We start from the raw sequence: 23136 nt of genomic DNA, 5'->3' as shown, positions 1-23136 counted from the left end.
CCGAAGCACAGAGAAGCTTCAAGGGGAGGAGATGCCTAGGATTTTGTAAAGAAGAGACTGAGCAGGCATCTCTGAGGAGGAAGTGTAACACAAGCAATTAATGAACCAGAGACAGATATTGGGGTTCAAACTTCAAACTGAAGACTAGGAAAGAAAAGTAGCAGGCCACTAGCTCTTACTGCCTCCTCAGACTGAATGGGCTGATCCTGTTTCCTCCCTTCAGCACAGCTGGGGAATCCAGAGACTGAATGCCTTCTTATCCTCTGTGTGACTCGAGAATGAATCCTCTCCTCAGTGTGGCTGGAGAATGAATCCTCAACACTGACCTTGCTCCTGTCTTATATACCTCCCTAATCCTGGGATTAGAGGCATGTGATTCTAGGTGCCAATATCATCTTTGTGTCATCTGTTTCTCTTTAGGATTAGATCACTCTTATGTAGATAGATCTGGGTGGTCCTGGTCTCACAGAGATCTGTCTATCTCTTAATCCTGAGTCCTAGGATTAAAGGTGTGTGCCTGGCTTCTCTGGATTGTGTCTGACTTTGCTTTTTGAATCCTCAGGCAAGCTTTAATAAGTCATAAATAACATATCACCACAAGGAAGAAAGAACTTTAGTAGGAATCTGAGACATGAAGCTGTAGGACTTCAGGAGCTGAGAGACAAGAAAATCGGGTCACACAGGCCTGGACAGGATTCAGGAAGCTGCAGAATTTCAGCCAGCTGCTAGTGAGAGGAGAGGAAAAGGATTGGAATATATTATAACAGGGAACTGAGAGAAGATAAGGTCACAAAGTATCATAGGAGACAAAAATGTAAAGAAGTGCCTGGAAAAACGAAGGGATCATAAGTGAGAGGCAGGATCAGAGCTAGAGAGATGGCAGACAAGGTTGTAATTCCTAGAGGGAAAACATGAAGAAAGACAGAATAGGGAACTCCAAGTCAGAAGAAGCAAGGAAGGAAAGGGATTCCAGGCTGCTGCAGGGAGGATTTCAGCTCCTGATGGGAAATGAGAGAAAGCTAGAGAGAGACAAGAGGGCAAGGGAAAAGGGTGTAGAAGGTAAGATGCATAACAGGTTATGGGAGCCAGAGACAGGTGTGCAGAGTGTAGAGCTGTCCACATGGAGGACATAGCAGGCTAGAGGAGATACATGGAAGGAGCAGCTACAGCATTTGGAATTAAATATTGGGGGTAGCAGAAGCCAAAAGAAACAAATGGTCTGTATGTACTTTAGGAGAGTCAATTCAGCAGCTTGGTTCAGAGAGGCCATGTTCTTGAAGATAAAAGGGAGACAGTATGGTCAGAGTCAGAGGTATCTGGGAGACCCCAGAGTAAACATAAACCTAAGCCATGTGAGAAGACAGACTGGGGTTCAGAGAGGAAGCCACCAAGAGGGTGACTTGAGCCAAGAAGAGAGAGGCAGAGGTAAGGGAGAAGGGACTCAGGGGAGGTGTCTAATGAAGAGTGAGAGGAAAAGAGTAGGCAGGTTCAAAGATGAAAAGTTTGGTTTGAGTTCAGGTAGAGAGACCATGGTTGTGGTGGCAGCAGGATCCAGAGGTAAGCTCAAGCTGCAGACTGCTGAAGTGACACAGCCTGCACAGCTGTTGTAGGATCATAGAGCTGCATCGCCATGGCAGCAGTGGCAGTGACAAGGCTTTGATGACCAACAGGACAGGAGACTAGTGTAAGCAGAAGACTTGGAGTAGAGATAAACAAGGCACAGACATAGGGATTCTCTGAAGAGGGGAAGGGAGAAGAGTAAAAGGATCTCCCTCCACAATTCCATGCACCCACAAATGTAAAGGCTGCCACTTTGTTTGACTATGTGGGCGTGTATAAGGGCCATTCTTGAGTGCTAAAATGGACCAGCAATTTCTAGTGTGAGTTGGGTCTTCAGGAGACATCCCAGAGGAGAATCAGTCAGGATGAAGGGAGTAGAGTATGTCATTGCTAATGACAGTCAATGAGCCAAAGTTGAGAGCCATCTTTAAGGGTCTCAAGTTGCCAATAAGGAGATCTCTGGGATGGAGGGTTTGTTACCCAAGATACATCACCAAAAGAGGGAAGCAGTGGTCCAAGGACTGTCAACAGGATTTTCAGATGGTTAGGAATACAGAACGGCCACCAAAAGTAAAAGTAAAATCTCCAATCAAGCCAAACTGAATAAAATGTGTCTGACAGCTATCTGAGGGAGTCCACCACTGCCTCTGAAGGCCAGGGTGGAGTGCATACCCTCCATCCCCACAAGTACAGGGATATTAGACACTCAATGGTCATCACCTGATATCCTGAGAAATGTTTAGGATGCCAGTAAGGGACAACTCACAAATTAACTGCTGTTGAATGAAGGAAGCAAGTGCCAGATGTCCCAGAATGTTGAAGAACTGGATCAGGGGTCCTGTAGACCCATGTAAATCATTATCTGAGTTACAGAAACCAAATGAGGAAGCCACAGAGTCAGCACAGAGCACACTCAGACTCCAAGTTATTATCAGAATGGAGATTTTATTTCCACAAATGTAATGAGTGGAGGTGGAGTTGCCTCTTGATGGAGCAAAGACAGCAACAAGTGTCCCTGAAGGAGTCTGTATAAGGACAGAAGGGGGAAGTCTGGGTTAGGATGGGTTGGTAAATTCTAATTAGAAGTCAGTCAACATATCCAAAATGTCAAATTGACCCTGGTATTTTGAGAGCTGGACCATGGTGCTCAACCTCAGGAAAGAGTTAGGCGTAAGGAAGTTGCCAAATAGGGAAATATACTTTGGTGGCTAGCTTTAGGAATGTAATCCAATGGTTTAGCAAAGGAGAAGGAAAGAGGAGGGCAAACGCTGCTGGTGTAATATTTGCATTGCTTAGGTCTGTTAGAGAGCCCTTCATCAAGAACAGCTATTTCACCCAGCACTCTAGTGTCTCAGGTACTGTAACTTACTCATCTCCTTACTCGGGATCATTTTTCATGATGATCACTATATTGTCATTCAGCTTCCCTCTATATTTGTTAGATAAAATACAATGGTGACAAAACCTGGCACTACATAACTTAAACTCCCATTTAACATTTAAAGAGGCTAAAATATTCAAACTCAGAGTCAAGAGTTGGCCACAGCTATTAATATATTGATAAGCAACTTCAAGGAATTTTCATCACTTAATACTCATAAGTAGCTATTTTTCTTTTAATTTGCATGAGTTCATTTCTAATTTGTGATTTTGTGTTTATATTGGGCTTTGTGAATACTTGTTTATTTCCCTTACTTATTTATGCTTCATAGGTCCAATTTTATTAATTTGATGACCCATATATATGGGCCTCTGTGCATGGTGTGTGTGTGTGTGTGTGTGTGTGTGTGTGTGTGTGTGTGTTAAAGAATTGTGAACTTCTTAGATAGAAAGTGATCTTGGATAAAGATACTGGCATTCTTCAGGCCAAACGTAGAAGTTATCAAGTTTCTGAGAAAAATCTACTTTCTCCCTCATTATATTAGACTCTACAAAATAATACTTCATTTCACAAATACATTTTATAGGCACCTGATTTTTAAGTTGTCATTACTTTACGTTTCTATTTTTCACTAATATAGTGGTATTTTAACCAGTTTTAGTATTATGGAATTTAACTATTGTGTATGGAATGTTAAGAAGGACTCTGGAATAAAATCCCAAATTGAAGCCTTTAAAAATGGACTCATGCCTTTAATCCCAGCACTTGGGAGGCAGAGGCAGAGGCAGCCTGGTCTACAGAGCGAGTTCCAGGACAATGCAGAGAAACCCTGTCTCGAAAAACCAAAAAAATGGTGGGGGGGCGCTCAGAGAGGGAAATCTATTAGCTTTGTAAGGGATTGTAGAACCATTCTTCTGAATCATTGAAAGTATTATGTTCAGAGAGGGATTTGTACTTTTATTTCCTCCATTCACACACTAATTTCATAAGCAAATATTCCCACATAAGAGCTAAAACCCAGAATTGCCTCTGCAAAGCGGGCTACATATGTTTCTTTGTTGCAGAGATTCTCAGTGACAAGTGCGGGAAGCTGCCAAGGTTAAGGTGGAGCATAAAGAAATGCCTCACGGTAAACACCATGAAAATACAGGAAACAAGGAGGACATTACTTATGCAGAGGTGAAGATGACGAAATCTCCACAGATACAAAGAATACCTAAAGCCAAGCAGAGCCCTGTAATGCTAAGCGAAGAACAGTTAAACTATGCAGAACTGACATTCCAAAGAACACCTCAGCTCCTGCCCCCAAAACGGGTTGTCAGAGGAAAAAGAGAAGGTACAGTGATGTGTCCATTCTGCAACTGACAGGTTTCAGCAATAGGCTTTATATTGCAGCCTTCAATACCTGCAATGACCACTTTTAACTGACAATGTGACGCTACATAGAATCAATTGGGAAAAGTCTAACTAAGGGACTGTCCATATCAGATTGACCTGTGAGCTTGTCTGTAGTGAACTGTCTTGATGCCCTAACTGATGTGGGAAAACTGCATGCAACCAGGAGGTACCATTGCCAGGTCAGAACACTGGACTGTGTAATAGCAGAAGAGGCTAGGCAAGCACGAGGCATGCGTGGGTTCACGTCTCTATGCTCTTGACTGTGCATGTGGTCAGCTGCTTCAAGCTCCTGCACTGATGAAACTTCTGTGAACTATAAATTGGAATCATAAGATGAACAGGACCTTTTGACATCTAATGTAGCATATTTCATCACAGTAACATAATGAAAAGGAAACAACCATGCTAAATTAATCACAATGTATTAATTATACATCTTTGTAATCCCTCCAGCTAGTATAGGATACTACAGTAGAATAAAGTTTTCTTTAAATTTGTTCCTTTCAAGCATCATTGAAGCAGGTTACAACAGTTTAAAACCACAAGTGAAGGCTATTTTTAAAAATTCCAATCATCCTGAGTCAGCTAACCCAGGCCCAGAATGACAAACATGGTGTGTTCTCACTTAAATTATAAAGTAAAGGCTAACAATACTACAATCCACAGATCCATAGAGACTTAGTAATAAGGATGGCTCAAGGGGGCTTTTCAGATCTCCCTAGGAAGATGAAATAGAAGAAATTTCATGGATGGACTGAGGGCAGGTGGGGATGGGAACATGAGGGACCAGACCGCAGCGGGGGGGGTATAGGGCAAGAAACAGAATTAGAGTGAGGATTAAAAGAAACAACTATAAAACGGGGCATTTTTTGTCAGGCAGAAACCTGGCACAAGAGAAACTCCTAGGAATCTACAAGGATGCATGACCCCAGCTAAGACTCCCAGCAATAGCAGATATGTAGCCTGAGTTGGTCATCTCTTGTAACCAGATTGGTGACTACCCCAATTATCATCAGAGAGACTTCACCCAGCAACTGATGGAAACAGAGATTGAGACACACAGACAAACGTTAAACAGAGCTTGGAGCCTCCTGCTGAAGAGAGGGAGAAAGGATTGTAGGGGTCAAGCACATCACAAGAAAAGCAAAAGAATCATCTAACCTGGCCTCATAGGAGCTCACAGAATCTGGACAAACTACCAGGGTGCGTGCATGAGACTGAGAAGGCCCTCTGCACACATAGGACAATAGTGCAGCTTGGTCTTCTTGTGGGACTCCTCACAATGAAAGCAGGGTTGTCTCTCTTTTTCTAGGTTTTGGGACCCTATTCCTCATACTGTGTCACCTTACCCTGCCCTTAATACAAGGGGAGGTGCTTAGTCGTATTGCAAGTTCAGATACCGTTTTTGTTGATCCATATGAAGCCTGCCCGCTTCTGAACAGAAAAGTAGGGAGCCTGAATGGGGGAGGCAGAGCAGGAGCATGGAGCAGGGACTGGGAGGAAAACAGGGAGGGGAAACTGTGGTCAGGATGTAAAATAAATGAATAGATTTAAAATTTTTTAAATTCATTTTATTTTTCTCCTCCCCCATTTTTATGATACAGGGCTCTATTCTGTATCCGAGATAGGCTCGAACAGAAAGAAGTCCTTCTGCTTTAGGTTCCTAAAATGGTAGAAATACAGGTGTGACTTCGTCTTGACTTAAGGCCAGAGAGTGCAAGCCCACCCTTCCTCCTTCAAGGTTAAATAACAGGATATTTAGTCTAAGGTGTGGTCACTGGATGTCTTGTCTAAATAACAGAATACTTAGTTCAGGGTGTGGTTACTTGATGTTTCAGGTACTGAAGAGTTAATTCCATCTGTTTGTTCTCTGTATCATTGATAAGGAAGTCTTTTGCCTTTTCCCCCTTTTGTCTTTAGTATATAAGAACTTTGAACAATAAACTTGGGCAGATCATGGTAAAAAAAAAAAAGAAATACAGGTGTGAGCAAGCATGATTGGCTTCATCCCCTGCTATTGTGAAAATAGCTACTGATGTCACCTTCAATCAGTTCAGTCTAATTCAGTCCTAATGAGTCTGCTCTGGAGAAAGCCACCAGATTGAAAGAAATATCATACTTCAGTGTCACAGGAATAACAGATTGTAGGGAAATATTTTTATGATCTTTTGAGGGTAAATTTATAATGTTATATTTAACCAGGTAACAGAAATGTAATTATGAAGTTAAATGTAATTTTAAAAACAATCTATTTCTGTCTTTTGTTTCTTTATAGATGTGTGAGGGTGGAGAGAAAAATGATGATGAATGGATAGATAGAAAGAAAGAAAGAAAGAAAGAAAGAAAGAAAGAAAGAAAGAAAGATAGATAGATAGATAGATAGATAGATAGATGAAGATTGAGGGGGAGGAGTCTGTTCTCTCCTACCACCATGTTTTGAAATTAGAAGCAGGCTCCTTTTAGTTTCTGGAACCTACACCAAACTGGTCAGCTTGTGAGCTTCCAGTTGCCTATTCTCCTGTCTCCATCTGCTGGGCTAACAGATACAGATGCAAATGCACACTGCAGGCCTTTTCCCACGGGCTCCAAGGATGGAGCTCATGTTACCAGGCTTTCACTGAAAGTGCTTTTGTTCCTTTCAGTGATTAATCATCATTAACTGTTCCCACATTTAGAAAGACATTCATCACAGATGATTTACCCAGTAAAAGCCAGATGGTACATGGTATTTGAATATTTCTTGGTAGTTAAGGAGAAGATGTCCTCAAAGAAACTGGAGTTAGGAGACTAATGATCCCAAAGATGGGAGAATGACCACCAACCCAAATCATCATGACCATGTTCATTAAAACAATCTTTTTTATTTATTTACATGGACGGCCATACCCTGAGGTAGGGTTCAAGAGATCAGCATTGAATGTGAGGAAAACAGGTGATTGTTGTTTTTTTTTATAGGAGTAGGGGTTCCCAACTGGAGAATTTGGCAGGCAAAATAGGTGGGATAACAGAAACAGAACATAAGCATACATGTTAGCCCCTTGCTTTCAAGATGGACATAACAAGGTAGTCATGAGAATAGGTAGATGTAAGAAGATAGTCACAAGTGATCATATAACCTGTTGAAACAAAGGTAGGGTTGTAAGATGGTTATAAACAACTTTTTGAAACCAAGATATGACTTCCAATCATGAAAAAGTGAGTACTGGCCGATTTGTAGTTAAGGTTACAGGTGGGGCAGAGCCCAATCTTTGAGAAACAGATTTATTCATAAACAGGAACGGACGTAGTTTGTCTTTACTATAAGATGACTTTTAATCCTAAAATGGAGGCAGGCTGGTTGTTCACTATCTTCCTGAAAGTTAGAAACTCAGTCATTGTCATTGTTTCTCTTTCTTTTCAGGATCCAAAACAACAGTGTGGAGAATGGTAACAGGCATCCTTGTTGCCTTGTGTGTGGTGCTGATAACAACCATTGGGATCTTACTTCCAAAATGTAAGCAACTATGGGATTAATTCATTGCTGCAGCAGTTATGCTCTCAGCAATATTGTGAAAGCTTGACTGCCTATGGAGGCTATATTTCATAGCATCCAAGTGAATACATCCTAAACACTACTGACTACTGCCTCAAATTTTATCCTAGTATTATCTAGACAAGAAGAACAATGCAGAAAATGCTTACTTCATGACCATCTGTGTCCTAAGGAGGATAGTAAGTATTAACTCTAAGGATGTTGATAAGTATTAATACTATAGGGTTCACTTCCAGGTCTTTTCTTTAGTGGGACAAATGATCTTATTTCCACAAATGTTGATCAGTCATGATAGGCAGATGCAGTGTTGTTCATTGGGTCCCTTATGAGGGAAGACCTCACATGGCTTAAAACTAAGAAAGGAGAATCTGAAAAGCAAAATCCACAAAGACTAGAAGTATGTATGGGTTTTTAAAAATTATTATTAAGAGAAAAATGAAATTTAAATATGTTGAATACTAAATAAGAACTGCTCATTTTTCTATCACTTGAAGATAAAAATCAATGAAATAGAAAGAAATCCTAGGAAATACATACCAATTCGTGTTTCTTCCTAGTACACAGAATGAGGGTCCTTTAGAGAAAACAGTCCTGGTACACATTCTCATGAATTCTCCAATTATACTTATTAACAAGGGGAAAGAAAAACATTTCCTCAAGTGACTGTGTACAGGCCTTTCTAAGAATTTCTTCATAATAAATATTAACTGTTAGCATTCAAAACAGCTGTCAGTTGTCAACTTGACTACATCTGCAATTAACTAAAACCCAAAGAACTAGGCATATGTCTGGTCTGAGGTATTTCTCTTAATTAAATCACTTGAAATGAGAAGACACAACTTTAATCCAGATATTTTGAGATGGGAAGATCCACCTTTAATCTGGAGCACAACTTTTGGTGCCAGTATATATCAAGGACATGAAAGAAGGAAGTTTTTGCTCTTTGCCTGCTTGCCCTCACTCTTGCTGGCAAGTGCATCCCTCCACTGGCATTAGAGGCTACTCCTTCAGTATTTCTGTGTATACTGTAGATCAGCTGAGAAATCCAGCCTTATAGACTATTTTACTGGATCCTTAGTATTTCTGTTAGAAGGCAGTCAGTTTTGAGAAAAAACAATGGACCAGAGCCTGAAAGCCATTCTAATAAATTATACATATAAACATAGTTATCCTATCTGTTCTGTTCCTCTAGAGAATTCTAAGACAGAAGTAGTACAAGGTAGTGGTATATTACTGTGATAGACCTGACCATGCTGCTTCTTAGGAGGATGTAAAATTTGGGAATTTGGATTAGGAAAGCAGCTGAATGCCTTAAGGAGGGCTTAATGGGCCATGCTAATAGGAACATGGACAGTGGTGCTGAGTGAACAGTGGGGGTCAAGTACAAGAAGTCTCGGAGGGGCAGACTATTAGTAAGTGGCCTAGGAACCATTCCATGGTATTTGTGGGAAAAAACGTAGCTGCTTTCTGCCCTTGTGCTAAAATCTGCTGGGGACTAAATTGAAGAGTTTTAAATTAATGGCATTGGCAAAGCTTAATATTGACAGTGTCTTGCAGTTATTAGTAATCCGTCTTATGCAAATCTATAATGAAAAAAATAGCAAACCAGTAGGCAGCACCCATCCATTGCCTCTGCATCAGCTCCTGATTCCAGGTCCTTGCCCAGTTTGAGTTTCTGTCCTGACTTCCTTTGATGAGGAAAAGCGATATGAAATTATAAACCAAATAAATCCTTAGTTTCCATGTTGTTGTGGTCTGAATATTTCATCACAACAATAGTAATCCTGATTAAGACAAGGTATTGTTTCATCATGCCATGGGACATGACTTAACAATAAATGTAGTACTTCTATAATGTGGATATGCTGAAAAACATAGTGAATGGAACAAATGATGTGATGAAGGTCAGCCATGGAAAACATGTATCTACTGTTTAGGAAGGCAACAGAAACAGGCAGTGTTATACAGCTGAGCCATGTTTGCCCAAGGTGTTGAGGAGGCCTTAGGCAGCTTATACTGGGAAGAATGTGAGAGAACCTGGAACGGAGAGACAGTTCCAACTCCAACTTGGAAACAGTTACAAGAGTTTATTAAACTCTTCAAACTAACTGTTAAAAATAGCATACAATGAAATAATTTAAAATAATGAACTGTCTTTCTTTTCCTTATCACTTGTTCTTGCTCCCAAGAAGTTTCAAATGTTCCTACATATAAGTTTTCTTCAACATCTTTATGTTTCCATATCCTGTGTTCTCCCTGCCATTTGTTAAGCTATTTATTTTAGATAGTTGAGGTTTTTTCTTGCCATAATCAACATGGACACAACGGACATGACTTACCATTCTCCTCTTGGACCATGGTGACATAATGGCCATTCTCCTGAAACTCTTTTGTCTTCAGCTCAAACCAGGAGGCACTGCACTTAACCACTGTAGACTTCTACTGTCCTTTTACTGAGTTATTTACCTTGCATGAATATTTTCCTCTTCTGTAGTCTCGTGATTGATCTTCTCTACGGGATACAGTAGCCTACATTCCCAAACAATGTATCAAAAGTTATTGTGTTCTTGATGTCTATTGTTGTAGGCTACATGGGCAAATATTTTGTTGTGAGCAATATCCTCAGCCCATGCCCATCAACTACCACAGGTTACTTTCTAGAAAATGCACCATCTAAAAGGTAGTAGGTTATTTTTTGTTTGATGGAATGCAGACCTGTATGTTGCTGTTCTGGAACATAGTTCTAGTGTATCTTGGCCACTTAAGGTTCTAACCATAAGAATTCTCTACTTAGATCTGTGTACCATTTTTTAGTTGGATTATTTTGGTTTGTTGATATCAAGTTTCTTGAGTTATTTATATATTTTGGAAAATGTCAGATGTAGGGTTGGTGAAGATCTTTTCTCATTATTTTGGCTGCCATTTAGTCCTATTTATGGTATCTTTTGCCTTACAGAAACTTTTCCATCTCATGAGGTTACATTTATTAACAGTCTTGGTTCAAATGTTATCGGTCTTCTACTCAGGAATTTGTTTCCTGTGCCAAGGTGTTTGAGATACTTTCCCACTTTCTCTTCTATCAGGTTCAGTGTATCTGGATGTACATTGAGGTGTTTTGTCAACATGGACTTGAGTTTTCCGTAGGGTGATAGATATGTGTCAATTTGCTTTCTTCTGCATGTCAACACCCAGTTACACTGGCACAATTTGTTGAAGATGCTTTCTTTTTTAAAGTGTATATTTCTGGCTTCTTTATCAAAAAATTAAGGCCATATATGTGGAATTTTGTCTGGATCATTGATTGGTTTGATTAATCAACGTGTCTGTTTTTATGTCAATGCCATATTTTTTTTTCTTATCGTTGCTATGTAGTAGAGATTGAAATCAGGGTTGGTGATACCTCCAGATTTTTTTTTGTACAGGATTGTTTTAGCCATTCTGGGTTTTTTGGTTTTTTTTAATATATAAAGCTTAGTATTGTTATTTCAAGTCTATAAAGACTTGTGTTGGAATTTGATGGGAATTTCATTGATTCTGTAGAGTGCTTTTGTTAAGAAGGCCACTTTTACTATGCTAACCCTACAGATCATTGAGCATGGGAGATCTTTCCATCTTCTGATAACATCTTTAGTTTCCTTCTTCAAAGACTTGAAGCTTTTATCCTAAAAGTTTTTCACTTGCTTTGTTAGAGTTCCACCAAGATATTTTAGATAATTTGTGGCTATTTTGAAGAGTATTATTTCTGATTTCTTTCTCAACCCTTTTATCCTTTGTATATAGGAGGGCTACTAATTTTTTTAAAGTTTATTTTGTGCCCAAACACTTCCCCCAAAGGTGTTTAACAGCTGTAGGAAACACCTGGTAAATTTTGGGGGTAGTTTATGTTTATGTATACTATCATATAATCTGTAAATAGCAATACTTTGATTTCTCCCTTTCCAATTTGTTTCCCTTTGATCTCCTTTAGTTATGTTATGTCTCTAGTTGGAACTTCAAGTTTCCTGTACTCTGTTGAATAGATAGCGAGAGTAGGCGGCCATTTCTTATTCGTGATTTTCGCGGAATTTCTTTGAGTTTCTGTCCATTTAGTATTATGTTGTGTACTGGCTTGCTGTAAATTGTCTTTGCTATGTATGTTACTTGTATCCCTGACAATTCAAAGACTTTTATCTAAGGTATTTTGGGCATCTAATAAGATGATCACATGCTATTAATCTTTAAGTTTGTTTTATGGTACATTGCATTGACATATATTTATATGTTGAACCATCCTTGCATCTCTGGGATGAAGCCTACTTGATCCTGGTGGTTGATTTTTGATGTGTTCTTGGATTCAGTTTGCAAGTATTTTATTGAGTAGTTTTGCATCAATATTTATGAGAGAAACTGGATGTAATTCTCTTTTCTTGTTGAGTGGTTGTGTGGTTTGGGCATAAGGGTCACTGTGGTCTCATAAAATAAATTTGACAGTGTTCCTTCCATTTCTACTTTGTGGAATGAGGAGTATAGGTACTAGTCCTTCTTTGAAAAGCCTGGTAGAATTCTGCACTAAAACCATCTGGCCCTGGACTTTTTTATTTGGTTGGTAAACATTTAATGACTATTTCTATTTCCTTGTGTGCTATATATCTATTTAGTTGTTTGTCTGATCTTAATTTAACTTTGCTAAGTAGTATCTATTGAGAAAAATGTTCATTTTGTTTTAGATTTTGAAATTTTGTAGAGTACAGGTTTTTGAAGTATGGCCTAATGATTCCTTGGATATCCTTGTTATCTGTTGATATGCCCCTGTTTACAATTTGGTTGTCTCTCTCTCTCTCTCTCTCTCTCTCTCTCTCTCTCTCTCTCTCTCTCTCTCTCTCTCTCTCTCTCTCTGTTTGGATTTGGAGTTGTCTTTTGTCTTCATTTTCTCAAATAACCAATTCTTTCCTTAGTTTCAATGATTTTGTAAGCTTTGTATGTTTCTGTTGTTGAAATCCAGTTTTAATACATGGTGTTCTGATAAAAATACAAGGGGTTATTTTAATTTTCTTGTATCAATTGATACTTGCTTGTAACGTAGTATATGGTCAGTATGAGAGACTATTCCTTGAGGTGCTGAGAAGTTTTTGTATTTGGGTGAAATGTTCTGTAGATAACTGTTTGGTCCATTTAATTCGTAATATCTATGACCTCCATTATTTCTCTGGTTAGTTTTTGTCTGGCTGACCAGTCCATTGGTGATAGTGGGGTTTTGAAGTCTCCCACAATTAATATGTGAGGTTTTATGTGTGATTTAAGCTGTAGTACTGTTTCTTTTACAAAATTAGTTGCCTGTCTTTTAGGCCATAGATGTTAAGAATTGCAATGCCATCTTAGTGGATTTTTTAACTGAAGACTATGAAATATCCTTCTTGATCTCCTGTTAATTTTCATTTGGAGTCTATTTTGAAAATCTATAGGAGCTGCTTCTTAGGTTCATTTGATTAGAAAATATTTTTCTTGCCCTATATTCTGAGGTAATGTCTGTCTTTGGTGCTGATGCATGTTTGTTGTATGCAGTAGAAGGATGGGTCATTTTTTCGTATTCATTCTGTTAGCCTGTGTCTTTTGAGAGGGAGTTGAGTCCATTGATCTTGAGAGATATTAATGGCCATTGCTTGTTAATTTCTGTTATTTTACTGCTAATGGTGGTGGTGGTATTACATATGTGTGTGTATTCCTTCTTTAGGTTTTACTCGTGTGAGTTTTTTCCTGTATTTTTGTGAGTGTAGTTTACCTTCTTGAGTTGGAGTTTTCCTTCTAATACCTCCTATAGGCCTAGATTTGTAGATAGATAATGCTTAAACTTGACTTTGTCATGGAATATCTTGTTTTATCCATGTATGATGATTGAAGGCTTTGCTGACTATAGTAGTCAGGGCTGGCATTCATGTTCTTTTAGAGTCTGCAATATATCTATTCAGGTCCTTCTGGCTTTTAAAGTTTCCATTGAGAAATTGGGTGCAATTTTAACAGGTCTATGTATATATGTTACTTGGCTGTTTTCCTTTGAAGTTTTTAATATTCTTTCTTTGTTCTGTATCTTTAGTGTTTTGATTATTACATGGTGCAGGAAAGTTTTTTCTGGTCCAATCTTTTGATGTTCTGTAAGGTTAGTGTGCCTTTATAGACATCCTTCTTTAGGTTAAGAAAATTATCTTCTATGATTTTATTAAATGTATTCTCTGGGCCCTTGAGCTGGATTTCTTCTTGTATTCCTATTTTTCTTACATTTTGTCTTTTCATAGTGTCCCAGACTTCCTAGATGTTTTATGTTAGGGATGTTAGGGATTTTTTTTTAGATTAATCGTTTTCTTTGACAGATGAAACTATTTCTTTTACTTTATCTTTACTGCCTGAGATTATTTCTTCCATTTCTTATATTCTATTAGTGATACTTGCATCTACAGTTCTCATTCACTTACCCAGATTTTCCATTTCCAGAATTCCCTCTACTTGTGTGGTGTTTTGTTTTGTTTTCTTTTGTTTTGTTTTTCGGGTCTTGAACACTTTTCTTTACCTGAGTTGTTTTTTTTTTACTTTCCTAATAGTCTTTAAAGAATTTATTAATTTTCTCAATTTTTTTTATCCTCTCCTGAATTTTTAAAGGGTTTTTTTCATTTCCAATTTGAAGGACAGCTCTCATCTTCATATATCTTGTGTGAATGTCATTTTCAGCTGCATCAGGATGTTCAAGTCTTGCTGTTATAGGAGAGCTGAGCTCTTGTGGTACCATATTGCCTTTTCTGTTGTTGATTGTGTTCTTACACTGACATTTAGGCATCTGGGTTTGGAATGGTTATAAGTCTAGTTGTTAATTCCTGAGTTTGTCTTTGATGGATGGATGTTTTCTTTCTTGGTTTCTCTTTACCTCTGGTCTTCTGGCTAGGAGTTCTGGTGACTAGCAAGTCGTTTAGCTTCAGTTGGGTGTCTCCCCTGGATTTTTGCAGCCTGCAAGATGTCTGAAGTTTGGGGCACCAATGTAGCCTCTGAGGTTCCAAGTACCAATGTGGTCTCTGAAGTTCTGGGTTCATGCCTGGTATCAGGGATTCCAGTATGGTGTTACCTTCCATACAGTATAAGTTTTCTGCTGAGGTTGTGGTGTGGGATACAGAGCTAAGAAGAGAGGTACACTTAGGGGTTGTTTGGCTAGCTTTAGGGAGTGTTCTGCCTATAGGCAGTGTTTTGCCTTGAGTCCTTTGAACTTGCCTGACCTCAGGTAAAACAGAAGTCTTCTGCGGAAATTGTGTCCAGAATATGCAGCCTCGTGAGGTGGGGGTGCAATCTGGCCAGAGCTATTGCACAGGATGTAAGGAGTGTTAGTGGGTGATGGGTGATGCCCGTTGTCTTATGTGGGAGCTTTCACATGTTTTTTATACTTTCCTTGACATATATTACCTGTAAAATATTTTTGAGTGGGAACAATGCTATTTCAATAAATTCACAAAATAAAAAACATAATTTATATTTCATAATACATGCTACTATGGAAATAACCATGACATGAGAAACACAGAAGTAATTGTCCTCAATTTTCTGAGGAGATATGCAACTACCTGGACCTTGGATGACTATAAATATTAAGAAATAAAAAATGAAGAGTACTTATCTTAAATACTGAGAATGCCAGTTTAAGCATACCTATGTATTTTAATTTTGTATATTCATAAAAACAACTGCAGATTGAGAGTCATTTCATTAACTGCTTTTCAAATTCATATAATTATGTCACTTAATATTTACATATTTATACATCATTATGACAAATATAATATTAAAACTTGTTTTCCTTGTAGGAATCAGTTTATATTGATTTTTATGTAAAAAATTTTAAAACAAAATTCGTCATTGTTATCAGATAAGGACTGTGGAAATATGACTCATCATTTTTAGACAGTTTTTAGGACTGGAGTGTCGCTCATAGACAGGGCTGGCTGAGCATTCCTGGAACTTTGGTCAACCTGCAGCACCAGAAAAGATATTAATAAAACTTTACTCTCTGTGTAGTATTCTTGAGTCTCACAAAAGCCAGGTAGTTGTATTAATAATGTCTATTCTAATGCCAATCACCCATTTAACACATATTCATTTCCTAGATGACACCTGTGATCTTTGCTCACAAAACTGGACTGCTTTTGGAAACAATTTCTATCAGGTTTTTCGGGAAATCAAAACCTGGGCAGACAGTCAGTCTTCCTGTAAGGAACTGAAATCTCATCTTGTGGAGATAGACTCCAAAGCAGAGCTGGTAGGTCACACACTCGTGCATTCCTGTTTTCTTTGTAACTGTTTTCAGTGAAAGCACTGGTCATGAAGACCACGGTCTAGCAAACTGAATGTTGTGGGAGGCTTCTGACAACTGCTTATGGCGATTTGATATTATCCTCACTGAGAAAACTGGAAGGATTCTGCAGCATTGAAATGTTTAATGCTGCAAGAAAACCAAAGGAGTAAATGAGCTCACACTGGCATGTTCTACTCAGCAGGCCTGTGCAAGCTAAAGCTGCTATTTAGTAAAGAAGGAGCAGATCATTCCTATAAGGGCAGCAATTGAGCGGCTGACACAGGAGGACCACCATGAGTTTCAGGCCATTTGGTTTATACAGTGAATTTCCAGGCCACCTTGGACTATGGAATGAAATTCTATCCTGAACTTTAAAAATATATATAAATTCTAAAAATTTTAAGACGCATATAGGAAAGAAAAAGTACTAGGATTTTACACTTAGTTATGGATTGTGATTTTTCTGTACTCAACAGGAAAACTTGCTAGTGTTTGGAATTGATGGGTGGATTCTGCTCAAAACCAATGAAACTGATGGGTCCTGGTTGTGGGAAAATGGCACTAAAATAGAGCAAATTCTGTAAGTATAATGTTTGGATAACGAGGGCTTTGCTGAGGGTGGTGGGATTGTTACATGCTTGTGTCCTGTCTGTATGTGACACAGAAGGGGCATTCAGAGAAAAGGAAAGATCTCTGATATAGAAGGAGCACTCTGTGGGGAGTAATAGAGAAAACATGTTCACACCAAGTAAACTCACCTTTGGAACATTAGTGTTTTTATTCTACTGGACTCCATGGAGACATTTGTACATCACTTTAGGGAGTTTGTAACTCTAATGCCTTTCACCACTTCCTCATTACTACTTTCTTTGACACTGTAGGATTGGCTTGTGCTTGATATCTTCAGTTAAGCTTACTGTTTTCCATTCCCATGGCTTTTTTTTCTCTTTGGCCTATACTTGTTTTAGCTAATTCTAACTTTGAGATTAAAAAATGCTATCTGCAGGGACCACCTCTCGATTTCTGATTTTGTAATTGTTTTTACACAGAATTAATGATTCAGAGAAGAAGAATCATAGTTGTCCTTATTTCAGTGGAAATCGATTTTATCCTACTGATTGTTCATCTAAGAAATCATACACCTGTGAGTTTAATATACCATGACACCTATTTCACTAGCACATTTTTATTAAACTATAAATGATAAAATATGTCTGAAACTTATTGGTAATCTACAAATTTTACACCTGAGCTTAGCTAAAAGGCTAATAAGTGATGACTTTTAAATTTTGAACATTTTTTACTGAACTGAGAAAATGTTGATTACTTTTTTTACATTATATATATTGTATTGAGAGTGAGTATAATTTATCTTGAGGATGATCACCACTCTGGCACAATTTTTATAGTTATGACTAAATTAGGTATGAAATACCATATATATTCAGTACCTTTGCAAACTCCAAGAGACTCAAAGTGATAAAAGGTTCCCATATCAGTTGAGTGGACTTTTTAAAAGTTATTTGTGTATTATTCCGGTATAAGTAGCAGGAGGTACCACAGTGCACTTGACAAGGTCAGAGGACAAAGTGGTGGAACTGGTTCTTCCCTTCAACTTTTATCAAACCAAGGTCCCTAGACTTTCATGGCAAGTGCTGCTACTCAGTGAACTATGTTGCTGTTTATTTGTTGTTGTTGTTGTTGCTTTATTTATGGTGTATTCTTACACTATCTTGTTTAGCCTAGTCCTTATTCCCAGGGATCAAACTTTTCTAATGTCTCAGTGTATTTATAGGTAGATCAGAGTTGTAGCCTACCTCATCCAATATAAGATCCCTAAGTAGCATACACCTTTTGAGATTGTTCAAGATATGTATTGATGATTGTGGGAACAAGAGACCTTGGCTGGAGCCCCACTTCCTCACAGGTTGCCTATCATTAGAGAACTTCATCCTTGAATCATCTGTAACCAGACTTCATGGCTACCGGGATTGCCATGGGCTACGCTCAGCAATACTTGGTGATGGATCTGTTACCTATGGAACAAGGCATGTTTGAACTCGGCATAAGGCCAGAATGCCTACCACTACTGCCACCACTCCCAGGACCCCCATTGACATAGGGCCTCCTCATCGATGTACCCATCCCCCGATCTGGGCCATAGCATTTTACCAGCCTTCCTCTGGTGCAAGGGTAACCAGCATATGATTTACAGTTACAATTTGATAAAGTTTACAAAGATATCATTCCAAGATCCATTCAGGAAAGCATTTAGAAGGCGCATTTGCACAGGTACATTAGATACACTCATTGAAGTTACACATGTAGCATGATAAAAATGTGAACAACAGGCTTGTTGCACTATCTACAGAGCATCAATTTGTTCCTATAGTGATGAACTTTGTTGATTTAACCTCAGAAGCCCCAGCAGAATATGCGAATTGAGTGCATTCTGGGTAGACAGAGCTTTGCTAACTACCAGCAAGGCTGTTAATGGTCTCTGCTTTGGTGGAAGATTGGGCAACAGCAATTCTGGCCACGGCTGCCACAATGGCTGATATGGCAATGGATATGACAACAGCGGCCTTGATGCCAAAGTCTCATAGGGTGATACAGGATGGTCTCCTCTTCTGAGTGTTGATCTCCCATCACCATGGGAATCAGGGAAGAAACCAGGATGATCAGAGCATGAGAATCTCCAGATGGCCAGCAATTACTCAGAACACAGGAGCTGGGAAATCAATTGAGATACTCCCTCCCTTCTCTCGTCCCATTCCAAGAAACAGAAAGGAAAGGAGGGAGCAAGCAGGCCATGCTAACAATAGAGAATTTTCCCGCCCCCATCTCAGTCTTGAGTGATGTTTCGAAGACAGAGGACCCATTCACCCGTTTTTGCCTTGTCGCTAAGAGACTCCTCCTCATCCTTACTAACAATGGTGCCTCTAGCTTCAGACAGGGTCTTTTCAGATGATTCATCCTCACTCCCTGCCTCTGAAAACAGGGAGGCTTGAGTCTCAGTGTCATGTAACTCTGAAAAAAACCTCTTTTGTGGCCTGACTACCTGGCAGAGGTGAACTTTATTTGTCAAAAGTGCACCCCTCACTAATCTCCATAAGGAGAATGTGGATGGGGCCAAGGATTCAGGTCCCTCTTTGTGTAAAAGTTTCTGAAGATCACGGTGAAACCCCTCCCAATCTGGGACATTTAAGCCTCCCCCAGTAATGAACCATGGACCTGCTCATTCAATATTTTAGAAAGCCTTCCAGGGTTTTAGCCTTGACTGTAGTCCCCTGTTCTTCAAGTGACTTTTTCACTTGATACTGTAATTCAAGCTTCCCGGGACTATTCTCCATCTTTTCTTTTCTTATTTTCCCCAATCTGTCCCTAGCAGGCAAATCCACTTACCTTGATTTCAGGTCTCAGTGGGACCTCCAATTGCCACTTCCCCATCAGCCTAGGAGAAGGCAGCTATAACAGATGTCTGCGACCACAGAAAAAAACATATTTATTAAAAACAATCCCGTGTCCATAAAGAAAAAGATGTTTACCGGAGCAATAAGTTCCTGATGTTTTCAGAAGGGCTCACCCATGGGAACACCCTGACCCTGACTTTTCCGATGACTAGCCGCCTCTTCCTGACCCCCCACCCCTGCCTCTGGTGTCAGGCTTTATAACAGCCGGAATAAGAATAAAGCGAGCTTCTTTCACCACCAACTGGTCTCTGTGTTATCAATCCCGACACACTCTGCAGATTCTCGACCCCAGGCTGCACTGGTGCAGCAGATGATTCTGCTTACGATAGCAAGAACATATTTAAAGGAAAACCAATAACTAACAAATGCAACTCAGTTTGAAAAGTTAAGAAGCTCATAGTCTGGATCTAGAGGGTTGCCCCAGAGGTTAATAGTGCTTACTGCTCCTGCAGGGACCACAAGTTCAATTCTCTGCAGCCACATCCGTCTCACAGCTGTCTGTAAATCTAGATCCCCTGGATCAGATGCCATCTTCACATTTCCTGAGCTCCTGCATGCACATAATACATATATAAACTCACATATGCATATACAGATATATTGAAGTCACCAATGCAATACAATATGGTCCTGACTCAATTTTGAGTTTGCTGAGACTGGGCTTGTATGTCTACACACCAACAACATCTACCATAGAAATGCAATGGAGGTGTCCATGGTCTGGATGTATTAACCAAAATAATTAATGTTTATACAAATGTAACATAAGTTAAAATAACTGAAGAAAGCATGATGCAAGTATAACTGTCATCCTGTGTCTAACACAATTACTAAGCTCTTCCATAAGTGAACATCTCAAGGATACTCTGATTCTCATCTAACATTGATGTAAATTATAGTCTTTGGGATTTTGCCTTTAAATAAGCTGTATCCCTGAGCTTCAACTTCAAGAAATGGGGGTTTATATGCTTATTCTTTGTTGTAACCTTAAAGGACTCATATTTTACTTGACTTAATATCTTTCTTGTATGAGTTATTAAAATATAAAATAATGAATCAATTGATAATATAAGAAACTCAGATTCTGGCTGTGGTTGTAAGATGATAAATTCTCTAGAGTGCATCTAACATTGCTCTTTCCATCATTTAAAATGTGACCTGGTGATGATGAGAGAAGAGATGAGAGAGCCTGGCAGAAAACAGAAACCACAAAGGGAAAACAAGAGAAAGTTCTTGGGCTAAAAGTTCTATTACTGAAAATATAAAGTTCAAATTTTTCAAATCTATGAAGAAACAATGGCTAACAGTTTTCCACATGGAATTCTAAAAACTGTTGTTTGCATTAAAATACAATAAGCTGTGAAAACATGAAGAAGAAATTTAGAAAGAAAAGCTACAGCTATAAGCACCATTGTCCTACTACTGGCACTTAGAGATGATGATGCTGGGGCTGGAGAAATGGCTTATTGTCTGGAAGCACTGATTGCCCTTCCTGAGGACAAGGTTCAATTCCCCAAACACAGCTTGCAACTGTATATGAGTGCAGTTCAAGAGGATCCAATACTCTCTCTAGTTTCAGGGGCCCCAGGAACAAACGTGATACCGATGAAGCCGAACTCCTATACACATGAAATAATGATGATGACAAAGATGATTATTCTAATAACTGTATATGGAATGATGATGATGACGACAAAGATGATGATGGTAGTGACTGTACATAGAATAATTATGATGATGATGATGATGATGATGATGATGACGACAATGGTGATAATAATGACTGTATATGGAGTAATGATGAAGATGGCTGTATATGGAATAAAACCAGAGAAATTTGCCATAATCAATAGACAATGATATAAATACTTTTCTATCAGAAACAAATAAATTAAAAGCCTATTCAGACCTCTGGTTTGTTGCACAAGACACTGGATGCTTTGAAGCAAGGGAACATGGCAGATGTACATGAGAGCCCACAGTTGGAAAGGAGGACTGTTGTGAAACTGTCTGCTGGACATTGCATGTGAAGGAACACTAGCCCACTCAAGCTTGTGGCTCATCCAGAACTTCCCCTTCTCCTCCAGTCCCTCTGCCTTGCTAAAAATCATTGGAATATATTCTGAAAGTTAGCCAACTAGGGTCTAGTCCCTTAATTGGCCACTTCCTCTTCTTGAGGTTGACAACCAAAGTCCAGGAATCAAAAGCCCCCCCCATTTGCTTCACCTAAATAACATGACAAATTAAAATAAAAACCTCATCCTAACACGAGATTTCACACTTGACCTTCATAAACTGCCATTTGCATATGTGCCATGTCCATCTCCCCTCTATCCAGAGGCAGCCTTTGTATCTCCAGATCAAATACTGTTCTCCCTTTTTCTTGTCCAATTCCCCTTCTCCCTCTTCACCTATTTCCTTTAGCACCACATCCTTGTCTATACTGACCCAGACCTTCCCCTCTCTTCCTCTTAAAAATTACACCTGCAAGGTCATTTGCTGCTGTTTTCTGCCTGATTCAGAACTTACCCACTTAATAAAGGATCTCTCTGTGACAACAGGTGTTTGGGTATGGTTTGTACTTAACTCAGTCTGAGAGGAAATCCCACTGTCCACTGTGTGGGGGTGGGGTAGTCTTCAGGAGTGCCATGACCTGGATAGGTCAGTAACACCTCCCCAACCCTTTTTCACATGCTTCAGTCCTCCTGGCACCTCATTCCCTCATCCAACAAGGGCTAATTGATAAGTCACCAACCCTGGCTATCTTAAACAGTCCCCAGTTTATGAGGTGACAGAAACTGTATGTCTGGCTATCTTAAACAGTCCCCAGTTTATGAGGTGACAGAAATTGTATGTCTGGTGTCACTATTGTGTCCTGGTGGAATAGGGAGATTATAATCCACCATTACCTTCACTGGTTGTATTGGACTTCCAAGGACTGGCTGCCAGTAATACGCATTCCATCCTGTGTAGTTTGGTAGGGGGTTTTCTCTTTCATTCTTTCTTCTTCAGGAATCCAGTGCCCTTTCCACTCTGAAAATTCTTGTCCACAGGTCCCAGGATTCTCTTACTATCCCACTGGGTTCCCCCTCTTGGTGACCAGAGCCTACCTAATGATGCCCTCCCTTCCAGATACTGATTCTTGGCTCTGAAGATACACTGGGACAACAGATATGTTCACCTTTGGCCCACTCCCACCAAGGTGATAGGTTCCACCACTCCATTCCAACTGACTTGCCTTTGGGATGTCTACTCCAGAATCTCAAATGCCTGCAACATGCAGACATAAAATCTCCTAACCTCATTAACTATAGTGCACAGGCTTGCCCTCTATATGCACCAGATAACCAATCTAAATGACTACTGCCCTCCCTGATGGTTCTCTGGATCCTAGCACTATTCAGGATCTTCACAGAACTTGAGAGCACACAGAATAACATAAAGACATCCTTTTGGGCTCTGCCCTTTCTACACTCTGTGCGACGCT

General features: G+C 39.4%; 1 protein-coding gene across 7 annotated transcripts in view; it reads left to right on the top strand.

The window, feature by feature from the left end:
* The window catches only part of LOC101827116 (killer cell lectin-like receptor subfamily I member 1), a 31179-nt gene extending 8975 nt beyond the window's left edge, over window positions 1-22204 (top strand). For 3 of the 7 annotated variants that reach the window (XM_021223634.2, XM_005087142.4, XM_021223633.2), the window contains exons 2-7: window positions 4006-4277; window positions 7740-7832; window positions 7982-8050; window positions 15989-16140; window positions 16653-16756; window positions 17226-19890. In XM_021223634.2, the coding sequence (XP_021079293.2) occupies window positions 4061-4277; window positions 7740-7832; window positions 7982-8050; window positions 15989-16140; window positions 16653-16756; window positions 17226-17340 (750 nt within the window). In that variant the 5' untranslated portion in view covers window positions 4006-4060 and the 3' untranslated portion in view covers window positions 17341-19890. Of the gene's footprint in view, window positions 1-4005; window positions 4278-7739; window positions 7833-7981; window positions 8051-15988; window positions 16141-16652; window positions 17186-17225; window positions 19891-20821 lie in introns of those variants that run through there. The other 4 variants (XM_021223635.2, XM_040743734.1, XM_021223636.2 and 1 more) reach the window with 4 other exon arrangements.
* The last annotated feature ends 932 nt before the right edge of the window (window positions 22205-23136 follow it).

The sequence above is a fragment of the Mesocricetus auratus genome, unplaced genomic scaffold (genome assembly GCF_017639785.1).
Source record: "Mesocricetus auratus isolate SY011 unplaced genomic scaffold, BCM_Maur_2.0 Super-Scaffold_100001, whole genome shotgun sequence".
NCBI classification, from domain to species: Eukaryota; Metazoa; Chordata; class Mammalia; order Rodentia; family Cricetidae; genus Mesocricetus; species Mesocricetus auratus.
This window is presented reverse-complemented; position numbering and strand designations above follow the sequence as displayed.